General features: G+C 42.9%; 1 protein-coding gene across 1 annotated transcript in view; it reads left to right on the top strand.

The window, feature by feature from the left end:
• tmprss7 (transmembrane serine protease 7) overlaps nt 1-12601 on the top strand; it is a 126145-nt gene that overhangs the window by 13976 nt on the left and 99568 nt on the right. The window contains exons 5-6 of the mRNA XM_070893614.1: nt 5950-6143; nt 11129-11167. Of these exons, the coding sequence (XP_070749715.1) occupies nt 5950-6143; nt 11129-11167 (233 nt within the window). The remainder of the gene's footprint in view (nt 1-5949; nt 6144-11128; nt 11168-12601) is intronic.

Here is a 12601-nt window from a genome sequence, read left to right on the forward strand (position 1 = left end):
CCATGTGACATAGTACCCGCGCTTATATACACCCGTGACCGTGCACACGCACACACAGAATTGGCTGATTGGCTTGTTAAAGATGACCTTCGACATTAGCGCCCTCTGGTCTCTGGTGACCCCAGGCATCAATACATAACAATATCCCCCTTTCAAGATCTTAATATCAGTCTTTTTACAAATTAAGATGGTCTGGGACTTTCCGCTCACGAGTTGATTGTCTCAGTTCAACTTCAGTTCTAGGCGAGCGTTCTGAGTCAGTTGTGACTGAAGGCTGAGTAACAGATCTGGTGGGAGTGGTAATGACCACATCAGAGATGAAGGTCCAAGTTCAGGAATGACAGCAGAGTCCTCTGATGAATGAACATTGGTTGGTTGGTCACTGATCGCATCTTCCTCAAATGGTTTCAGTTCATTCGTGTGCTGCAGTTTTACCTGGTCAACATGTTTCCTGCATGTTTGCCCATTCTTGAGCATGACAATAAACACTCTGTTATGCTCCTTGGCTGTAACAGTACCGGCGATCCACTTTGGACCTTGACCATAGTTCAGTACATAAACCGGATCGTTAACAGAAATATCACATGACACAGCAGCACGATCATGATACCATTGCTGACTTTGACGTCTGTTTTCAACATGATCATTCAAATCAGGATGAACAAGAGAAAGCTTGGTCTTGAGACTTATCTTCATCAGTAGTTCAGCAGGGGTAACCCCAGTAAGCGTATGAAGTCGTGTTCTGTAACTGAGCAATATACATAACATACAACTCTGCAGTAAACCCTGAGTTACACGTTTCATACGTTTGAACAGCACGCTCTGCTTGACCATTAGAAGCATGTTTCAATGGAGCTGACCTCATATGTCTAATACCATTGAACTTCATGAACTCCTGAAACTCAAGACTTGTGAAACAAGATCTGATGTTGCTCACAACAATGTCAGGTAAGCCATGAGTAGCAAACATGACATGAAGGCTGTCAATAGAACATAAGAACATAAGAACATAAGAATTAGGAACAGGAGTAGGCCATCTAGCCCCTCGAGCCTGCTCCGCCATTCAAAAAGATCATGGCTGATCTGGCCGTGGACTCAGCTCCACTTACCCGCCCGCTCCCCATAACCCTTAATTCCCTTATTGGTTAAAAATCTATCTATCTGTGATTTGAATACATTCAATGAGCTAGCCTCAACTGCTTCCTTGGGCAGAGAATTCCACAGATTCACAACCTTCTGGGAGAAGAAATTCCTTCTCAACTCGGTTTTAAATTGGCTCCCCCGTATTTTGAGGCTGTGCCCCCTAGTTCTAGTCTCCCCGACCAGTGGAAACAACCTCTCTGCCTCTATCTTGTCTATCCCTTTCATTATTTTAAATGTTTCTATAAGATCACCCCTCATCCTTCTGAACTCCAACGAGTAAAGACCCAGTCTACTCAATCTATCATCATAAGGTAACCCCCTCATCTCCGGAATCAGCCTTGTGAATCGTCTCTGTACCCCCTCCAAGGCTAGTATATCCTTCCTTAAGTAAGGTGACCAAAACTGCACGCAGTACTCCAGGTGCAGCCTCACCAATACCCTATACAGTTGCAGCAGGACCTCCCTGCTTTTGTACTCCATCCCTCTCGCAGTGAAGGCCAACATTCCATTCGCCTTCCTGATCACCTGCTGCACCTGCAAACTAACTTTTTGGGATTCATGCACAAGGACCCCAGGTCCCTCTGCACCTCAGCATGTTGTAATTTCTCCCCATTCAAATAATATTCCCTTTTACTGTTTTTTTTCCCAAGGTGGATGACCTCACATTTTCCGACATTGTATTCCATCTGCCAAACCTTAGCCCATTCGCTTAACCTATCTAAATCTCTTTGCAGCCTCTCTGTGTCCTCTACATAACCCGCTTTCCCACTAATCTTTGTGTCATCTGCAAATTTTGTTACACTAAAATAGTGGCTGTAGATGTATTGGATGACATAATGATACACTCTATCCACTTTGAATATGAATCCACCACAACAAAAAACATTTTTCCCAGGAAAGGACCGCAAAATCGATGTGTATCCTCGACCATGGTTTAGATGGCCATGACCAAAGACTCAGCGGAGATTCCACTGGTACTTTACTTAGCTGCATGCAAGTATTGCACTGATGCACACATGATTCCAGATCAGAGTCAATTGCAGGCCATCATACATGAGACCTAGCAATGGCTTTCATCATGACAATACCGGGATGAGTGCTATGTAGTTCACGTACAAATTTTTCTCTACTTTTCTTTGGCATGATGACACGATTACCCCACAGTAAACAATCTGTCTGAATGGACAGTTCATCTTTGCGATGGTTGTAAGGTTTGGTCTCATCACATATCTCCATAGGTATTGCAGACCAATCACCACTGAGGACACAACATTTCACAACCGATAAGATAGGGTCATGGCTGGTCCAGATCCTAACTTGTTGAGCAGTGACAGGAGTTCCTTCACTCTCAAAAGCATCCATTACTAACAGTAGATTTGCAGGTTGAGGCGTCTTCATATCAGGTGTGGGCAAAGGCAGATGAGTCAGTGCATCGGCACAATTCTCAGTACCCGGTCTATGACGAATAACGTATTCATAGGCAGACAATATCAACGCCCACCTCTGAATACGGGACGATGCATTGTTATTAATACCTTTGTTTTCAGAAAACAATGAAATGAGTGGCTTGTGATCCGTTTCGAGTTCAAAACGAAGACCAAACAGGTACTGATGCATCTTTTTTACCCCATACACACAGGCCAAAGCTTCTTTTTCTACCATGCTGTAAGCTCTTTCCGCTTTTGATAAACTTCTCGAAGCATACGCAACAGGTTATAACTTACCCAACTCATTTGCTTGTTGGAGTACACAGCCAACCCCATATGATGAAGCATCACAGGCCAATACAAGACGCTTTCACGGATCATAATGAACAAGCAACTTGTTTGAACAGAGTAGATTCTTAGCTTTCTCAAAGGCTCTATCTTGAGGCTCAACATTGAGGCTCTATCCAGGTCCAGTTTTCGCCTTTTCTGAGTAGCATATGCAGTGGCTCTAATAAAATGCTCAATCTAGGTAAGAAATGACCAAAGTAGTTGAGTAGCCCAAGGAACGAACGCAGCTCCGTCACATTCTGAGGCCTGGGTGCATTTTTGATGGCCTTGGTTTTCGAATCAGTAGGCCTGATGCCATCAGCACAAATCTTCCTCCCCAGGAATTCAACTTCAGGTGCCATGAAGATACACTTCGAACGTTTCAGCCTGAGTCCCACTTTGTTCAGACAATGTAGGACTTCTTCAAGATTGTTCAGATGTTCAGCAGCGTCGTGACCTGGGACAAAAATGTCATCTTGAAACATGACAGTTCTAGGAATGGACTTCAGTAGACTCTCCATATTCTTCTGAAATATGGCTGCAGCCGAACAAATTCCAAAAGGACACCTGTCGTAGACAAATAGTCCTTTATGCGTGTTGATGCAAGTGAGTTTCTTCAAAGTGTCGACAAGCTCCTGTGTCATATAGGCCGACGTCAGATCTAGCTTAGTGAACCACTTTCCACCAGCTAGCATGGCGAACAGGTCATCAGCCTTCGGTAACGGATACTGATCCTGTTTTGAAAATTGGTTAATCGTAACCTTGTAGTCTCCACAAATCCTGACAGTGCCATCACTCTTCAACAGAGGAACAATAGGACTGGTCCACTTGTTAAACTTGACCGGTGATATGACCCCTTCATGTTGGAGTCTGTCAAGCTCAATTTCAACCTTCTCCCTCATCATGTAGGGAACAGACCGAGCTTTATGATAGACAGGGCTTGCATCAGAATCCAGGTGAATCTGCACCTTGGCTCCAGTAAATTTACCAATGCCCGGTTCAAACAAAGAAGGAAACTTCTTCAACATTTGAGCACACGAAGTGTCATCCACCGAGGACAACGTTTTGACATCATTCCAGTTCAGCTTGATTTTCTCGATCCAATTCCTGCCGAACAGAGTTGGCCATTACCTGGGACAATCCATAACAGTAGATCTTGAATCACACCATCATATGACACCTTGACTACTGCACTGCCAATCACCGGTATGGGTTCCTTAGTGTGAGTACGCAACTTGACATTGACTGGACTCAGCTTAGGCTTCACCGCCTCAGTGTCCCACTGCTTGTCAAATGTCCTTTGGCTCATTATCGACTGACTCGCACCCGTGTCCAGCTCCATTGATACAGGCATGCCATTCAGCTTCACATTAACAATTATCGGCTAGCTCTTTGCCAAGAACGAATATAGACCATACACTTCCTCCTCGGGTTGTGTATCCGGGCCAGCACTGGACTGGTCATCATCAACAATGTGATGAGCAGCAGCATGCTTGCTCAGTTGTGGGCACATTTTCTGAAGATGCCCACTTTCGAACAGCCATTACAGAAGTATTGTTTAAACCGACACTGATGAGGTCGATGATTGCCTCACAACGGCAACAGGGTGAAATCAGATTCGTAGCAGTTGGCGGACTCTGAGCAGCTACAGGTTTCACATAAACAGTCGAGTAGGCCATGCCATAAGCAGCTCTGCCAGAAGACAACATAATCTTGTTTACAGTACCTGCCCAAGGAGCTCCAACTCTTCGATGATATCTGCCTCAAATTATCAGCAGTCGTCATGCATGCCTGAGCAGTTGCGATGGCCTTTTTCAAATCCAGTTTCTCTTCGGCCAATAATTTCTGAAGAATCACATCGTGGGTGATGCCTATTACGAAGAAATCTCTCAACATGTCTTCCAACATATTCCCAAACTTACATGGCTCAGCAAGACATTGTAGGTCGGCGATGAGTCCCGACACATCCTGGCCCTCAGCACGAACGTGCGTATAGAAGCGATAGCATGAGATGATGATCCCCTCTTTTGGCTTAAGATAGTCACACACCAAAACACACAAATCCTCATACTCTTTGTCCGTTGAACGTAAAGGCAAGAGAAGGTTCTTCATGAGGCCGTAAACTTTCTGACTACAAACGGTGAGGAAAACCGCCCTGCGCCGAACTGTGTCAACTTCTTCCTCCATTTTGTTGGCTACAAAATATTGATCCAGGCGGTCAACGAAATCCACCCAATCCTCACCATCCACGAATTCGTGAAGAATTCCAGTAGTGCCCATTGTACATGCGAAGTTCTTAATTTACCTCATCACCAAATGTAATGACTCAAGAGTCTTGTTACTGTAACTGCATCATCTTTATTCACGCCCAAAAGACCCGCCTGACATAGTACTCGTGCTTATATACACCCGTGACCGCGCAAATGCAAATATAGCTAGATGACCTCCGACAGTAGCGCCCTCTGGTGTCTGGTGACCCCAGGCATCAATACATAACAAAAGCAATTCATTAGAGACATTTAGGGTTAGGGTTAGGGTTAGGGTTACCCTAACTGCCGAGACAGTTCAATGTGATAAGTTGCCATATAAATATGGACATTATTTAGCTTATGACTCTATAAGCACACAATGGCCTAGAAAATCATCTCGGACAGTGGCCTAGAAAATCATCTCGGACAGTGGCGCATAATATCAGGCACTGTGTCTAACGGGTGGCCAATCTGATACTGCCCATTTTGCACCATTGCCCAAGACCAATTTCTAGCCCACATCTCACAATCAGGAATGAGACACATCTTTCGTCAGAGTACTGTCTTTTCATTTCTTTGATCAGATTTAAATGTAACCAAAACCAGGCGGGCAGATCAAATATCATTCAATAACCTATCATGTAATTTATTAAATAAATGTAAAATGACTGAAATTGGAAACTCTATAGGGATAACTCCAGTAAAAATTTAATCCACATAATTCAAATCATGATACAATATTGACAAAAAAGTTTTTTTTATGAGTGTGCTTCAGAATATTACTTCTTGTGTTTCTTATACAGTAACAACAACAATGGCGGAATTCTTGTTCACTTCTGGATTGTCTTTGTGGTCCCAAATGTGAGGACTCTGTTTGTATGTGAGGACTGTGTCAGCGCTGTCTTAAAGGACTCTATTCAGACAAGTCTGGTAAACCGCACATCGGTTGGGTACCTCCTGGGACTTCCCGTGGACATGGACTCAATTGTTGTTAATGGTTATTTTTTTTTAGTATTTTGTCTCTTGTAGTTGTTGAAAATTATATTTAGCATTATATATTATTTTATTGCTAATTGGAATTTGATTCTGCTTAAGATTGATGTCATAACTTTTTATAATTTTTTAATGAGTAAAATTACTATTCACAAACCATATAATGACAAGATATATAATAAAACTTTCTTGTTGCTGTAAGCATGGAAGAAGTTATATAGGATTACATACATACAAATTATAATACAGAAACAGGAGATCACAACCAGTTTGTTTTGGTGTTTATCCTTCATATAAACAGTAGTCGCTCTGTTTCCTTATCCATCTAACCTTCAACTACCTACCTAACCTATTCCTAAAGGTTGGCATGGACTCTGCTTCAATCATTAACTCTGGTAGTGCATTTCAGAACTCACAACGCTCTTGTGTAAAAATGTTTCTCCTTGTATCTGTCCTAAGTCTCTTACATTTCATCTTATATCTACAACCCTTTGTTATAAACCCCACAATCACGAGAAACATTTTTCTATCTATTCTGTCTCATCCCATCATAATTTTAAATAGCTCTATCAAATTACCCAATAATTCTCTCTGTTCTAATGAAAACAGCCACAATTTTTCAAGCCTTTCTACATATTTGTATTCCCTCATACCAGGCAGCATTCTTGTGAATCTGTGCTGTACCATCTCTATTGCTCAACATTTTTCCAAAAGCGTGGAGCTCAAAATGGCACACAGTACTCCAACTGTGGTCTTACTATGGTTTAAATAGATTCACCATTACAGCTTGACTTTTAGGGACCAAAATTGCCCCCTTCCTTAAGGCATGTTAAGGAAACCGGCGGTCACGCTGCGGAGTGCAATGGCCACCGATTTTTTGTGTAATGGCCACCATTATCAAAATTCCACTCCTGCGGTATCCCAGCGGTGACCCACTCCCCCCCACCCCACCCCTCCGCTGCTGCTGAGCCATCCTAAGTGCATCGTATGATGTTCCCAACCTCCCCCCACCCCGATGGCGAAATTCCGCCAGGAAAATCTTCCTCTCGCCGGGCGGTGCCAAAAGCTGCTTTTCTAAGGCGGTCCAGTGAGGCTGTGGCCTTCTAAAATAGCGGTGCGGCTCCAATTAAAGGGGAGGAAGCACTGCCGCTGCCGCCATGTTTTTTTTGTCGGCCGACTGGCATGTCGGGCCAACATTCATGCCCCTGGGTTCGGGCAGACCGCCAACAGGGAGCCTGGCACCCCCTCTTGGGTTCCAGACCACTGGCCCGGCCGAAACCCTCCCTGGTGGCCCAATGGATCGAACTTTAACAATCGCGAAGGCTCTCCCCTTTAAGTGAAGGGGAGAGCTGTGGTGACTCAGTGCCGTGATGATGACATCAGTGCTACGCTGATGACTGACAGTGGCAGACACTACACCTTGCCCCAAATTCCGCCCCTCTGTTGTGCTCACCGCTGCATATCTGTCTCCTTTATGAGCGACTTCCGGACCGCCGAAAAAAAAGAAGACCAAAAGCGAAATTTCGCTCAAGAACCAAACTCATCCACCGTGGCAGTAAAAACACTAGAAACAGGATGTGTGCGCCCCATTTCCAGCAGTGGGCAATTTCGGCCTCTTATATTTAATACCTTGTGATAAGATCCACTCTTCCATTATCATTTTAATGGCCTTATTTACTCAATGTGCTGATTTTAATGTGTTAGGAACCTAAATTAAATGATTAAATGACTAAAAAAATGATTAAGAAGATAGACTATAAAAGTAAACGCACGAAATATAAAAACAGATAGCAAGAGTTTCTATAGTACATAAAAAGGAAAAGAGTGGCTAAAGTAAATGTTGGTCCCTTAGAGGACGAGACCGGGGAATTAGTAATGGGGAACATGGAGATGGCAGAAACTCTGAACAAATATTTTGTATCAGTATTTACGGTAGAGGACACGAACAATATTCCAACAGTGGATAGTCAAGGGGCTATAGGGGGGTAGGAACTTAACACAATCACAATCACTAAGGAGGTGGTACTCAGTAAGCTAATGGGACTAAAGGCAGATAAAATCATCTGGACCTGATGGCTTGCATCCTAGGATCCTAAGAGAAGTAGCGGCAGGGATTGTGGATGCATTGGTTGTAATTTACCAAAATTCCCTGGATTCTGGGGAGGTCCCAGCAGATTGGAAAACTGCAAATGTAACACCATTATTTAAAAAGGGAGGTAGACAAAAAGCAGGAAACTATAGACCAGTTAGCCTAACATCTGTTGTTGGGAAAATGTTGGAATCCATTATTAAAGAAGCAGTAAAAGGACATTTGGAAAAGCAAAATTCAATCAGGCAGAGTCAGCATGGATTTATGAAGGGGAAGTCATGTTTGACAAATTTGCTAGAATTCTTTAAGGATGTAATGAACAGGGTGGATAAAGGGGAACCAGTGGATGTGGTGTATTTGGACTTCCAGAAGGCATTTGACAAGGTGCCACATAAAAGGTTACTGCACATGTTAAAGTTCACGGGGTTGGGGGTAATATATTAGCATGGATAGAGGATTGGCTAACTAACAGAAAACAGAGAGTCGGGATAAATGGTTCATTCTCGGGTTGGCAATCAGTAACCAGTGGGATGCCGCAGGAATTAGTGCTGGGACCCCAACTATTTACAATCTATATTAACGACTTGAAAGAAGGGACTGAGTGTAACGTAGCCAAGTTTGCTGACGATCCAAAGATGGGAGGAAAAGCAATGTGTGAGGAGGACACAAAAAATCTGCAAAAGGACATAGACAGGCTAAGTGAGTGGGCAAAAATTTGGCAGATGGAGTATAATGTTGGAAAGTGTGAGGTCATGCACTGGCAGAAAAAATCAAAGTGCAAGTTATTATTTAAGTGGAGAAAGATTGCAAAGTGCTGCAGTACAGTGGGACCTGGGGGTAATTGTGCATGAAACACAAAAGGTTAGTATGCAGGTACAGCAAATGATCAGAAAGGCCAATCGTATCTTGGCCTTTATTGCAAAGGGGATGGAGTATAAAAGCAGGGAAGTCTTGCTACAACTATACAGGGTATTGGTGAGGCCGCAACTGGAATACTGCGTGCAGTTTTGGGTTTCCAAATTTACAAAAGGATATACTTGTTTTGGAGGCAGTTCTGAGAAGGTTCACTAGGTTTATTCCAGGGATGAGGGGGTTGACTTATGAGGAAAGGTTGAGTCAGTTGGGCCTCTACTCATTGGAATTCAGAAGAATGAGAGGTGATCTTATCGAAACTTATAAGATTATGAGGGGGCTTGACAAGGTGGATGCAGAGAGGATGTTTCCACTGATGGGGGAGACTAGAACTAGAGGGCATGATCTTAGAATAAGGGGCCGCCCATTTAAAACAGAAATGTGGAGAAACTTCTTCTTTCAGAGGGTTGTAAATCTGTGGAATTCGCTGCCTCAGAGAGCTGTGGAAGTTGGGATGTTGAATAAATTTAAGACAGAAATAGACAGTTTCTTAAACGATAAGGGATAAGGGGTTATGGGGAGTGGGCAGGGAAGTGGAACTCAGTTCATGATCATATTCCATTATCTTATTGAATGGCAGAGCAGGCTCGAGGGGCTATATGGCCTACTCCTGCTCCAATTTCTTATGTTCTTATGTTCTTATGAATTGCCATATCCCTCTGCTCTTCCACAGCACGCAACCTCACCCCAGTCAAAATAAAATTATTACTTTTTTAAAAAGAAAATGTACCACCTCATATATATTGGCATTGAATTCTATCTGCCACGTTTTTGCCTATTCTGCCATCTTATCAATGTAACCTTCTGCTACCTTTGGTCCTCAGAATTATTTACTATGCCTCTTATTTTAGTATCATCTGCAAGTGTGGTCACCACTCCCTCTAGCCCTAGGTTTACATTGAGAACAAAAACGGTCCTAAATAAAACCTTGTGGAACACAACTATCTACTTCCAGCCACCATGAGAAACTGCCTTTAAATCCTGTTCTCCATTTCCTTCTTTCTAATCAGTTTTCAATCCAATTTGCTGTCCTTAATTCCATACCCCTTAATTTTCTCCAATAGCCTCTTGCGTGGCACCTTGTCAAAGGTTTTCTGAAAGTCCATGTACATAATATCCACTGCATTACCCCCATCTTCAATATCTATCATACAGTTAAAAGTTTAAATCTTTCACCAATACACACATACACACACGCATGCACACACAGACTCACACAAATAATTTTCAGGGTTTATCATAGGTATGCCAAAAGCAAACTGAGGTTTTCTCGAGGGTCCATTAAAAACAATGGTCCTGAAATTATGCCTTAATACTCTAGTATTATGAATACTTAATAGGTTGAAGTGAATCATATCAGGTTTGTCAAACTTTGGACTTTGTCCAAAAGTGACCTTGCTTTTGAATCAAATTTAAAGATTTTTTACATATTAGTTAGTATATGTAACTGAGCCAATTCCTAAAAATAACAAACTATATTCTTCTTAGAAATATATCGTCCCCGTATCTTAATAGAAATCAGCACTTGAGGGTATATGTAAAGAATGCTAGAAAACCTTTAAACCTTGGAATTATGCTCTAGGATACTAGTGTACAAATATTTGATAAGTTTTTCTGAAATTCTTCTCTTCATTGTTTTAGTGAAGCTGTTGACCTGTTTAAATTAAACACCTCCATTAAAAGAGGAAAAAGATGATTCACATCAACCTATTAAGTATTCATAATACTAGAGTATTAAGGCATAATTTCAGGACCATTGTTTTTAATGGACCCTCGAGAAAACCTCAGTTTGCTTTTGGCATACCTATGATAAACCCTGAAAATTATTTGTGTGAGTCTGTGTGTGCATGCGTGTGTGTATGTGTGTATTGGTGAAAGATTTAAACTTTTAACTGTATGTATCTAGTCTACTATCTTAATATATTGGACTAAACTGCATACCCTGAAACATAAGATAATTTTTGAACTTCTACTTTTGTAATTGATAGTTGGCCTCCGCTCAGATTACATTGCTACAGCTACAACAGGTAAGAATTTTAATTTAATTGTAACATCTTATGCAAGCATTGTAGTGTAAATAGGGGTAATTGAAAGAAAGAAAGAACTTGCATTTATTGAGCACCTTTCACATCCTTAAAGCGTTGAGAGATAAATATTGGCCAGAGCACCAGGAAACTCCCTCTAATTCCCTTTGAATACTGTCTTTGATATTTTATGTTCACCCAAGACAGCAGATGGGGCTTCAGTTTAACATTTCTTCTGAAGGATGGCATCTCTGAACTTTGCAGCACTCCCTCAGAACTGCACTGAAGTGTCAGCCTAGATTATGTCCTTACATTCTGGAGGAGGGCTTGACTTGGGTATGAATATTACCACTGAGCCAAAGCTGACATCTTTGCGAGGATCTACTCCTGATTTAGTCTCACTTAGGCAGATTGAAGACTTGGCTCTATCATATTACAGGCCTATCACTAGATTGCGCTCCTGTCTAGCAAGGCACCACACATTGGGCCCAAGTTTCGGCCTCAGTTGCTCCTGATTTTTTGGAGCAACTGGTGTAGAACGGAGTATCTTAGAAATTCAAATTCTCGGCATTTAGTTTGCTCCAGTTCTAGTCAGTTAGAACAGTTTCACTTTGGAACACAATTTCTTTTCAAAAGGGGGCGTGTCCGGCCACTTACGCCTGTTTTCAAAGTTTTGGCAGTGAAAACTTACTCCAAACTAACTTAGAATGGAGTAAGTGAAGATTTTTGTACGCTTGAAAAAACTTTGTCTACACTTTAGAAAATCAGGCGTAGGTTACAAATTAGGTGTAGGGAACGAGGTGGGGGGAGGGGGGGGGGAAGGGAAGTCATTAAATTCGACAATCAATCCTTAGTTATACTTATACAAATATTATACAAATAAATCCAACCTGAATAAAAATTTATAAGCCAAGAAAAGATTAAATAAACCATGTTCCTACCTGTGTGAAACAGCAGCAGCCTTCGAGCTGCTGTGCTTCAGGCAGGCCTTTCATGTTGGAGACAGGCAGGGGTGTGGTGTCAGTGTCTCGACGGCAGCCCCAACAGCGGCAGCAAGCAGCCTTCGAGCTGAGCTGCTGTGCTGCAGGCAGGCCTTCATTCTGTTCGTGGCTGGCTGGCAGCCGAAGGATCAACACCAGACGCACGCAGCTTTCCAAGGGGGTTGAGGCCATTCGGCCACGCTTAAGGGGCAGTGTCAGTGGCTCGACGGCAGCAGAGTCCTTTTAAAAATGGCCGAGTGCCAATGTTTGTTTGACACTGCGCGTGCGCGCATGCTCCAACGCACACGCGCAGGGTTGCCGGCACCACGTTGGCTCATTTAAATTGGACCCGCCCCCCCCCACTACTTACAGAATCGGCGCGAGTGTTTGGCTCCGCCCCCCCGCTGTGAAGAGCGTGCCGCGCCAAGCTGAGATCGAGCTCCGAGGAGCCGGAGAA

Source organism: Pristiophorus japonicus, chromosome 11 (genome assembly GCF_044704955.1).
Source record: "Pristiophorus japonicus isolate sPriJap1 chromosome 11, sPriJap1.hap1, whole genome shotgun sequence".
Lineage (NCBI taxonomy): Eukaryota > Metazoa > Chordata > Chondrichthyes > Pristiophoridae > Pristiophorus > Pristiophorus japonicus.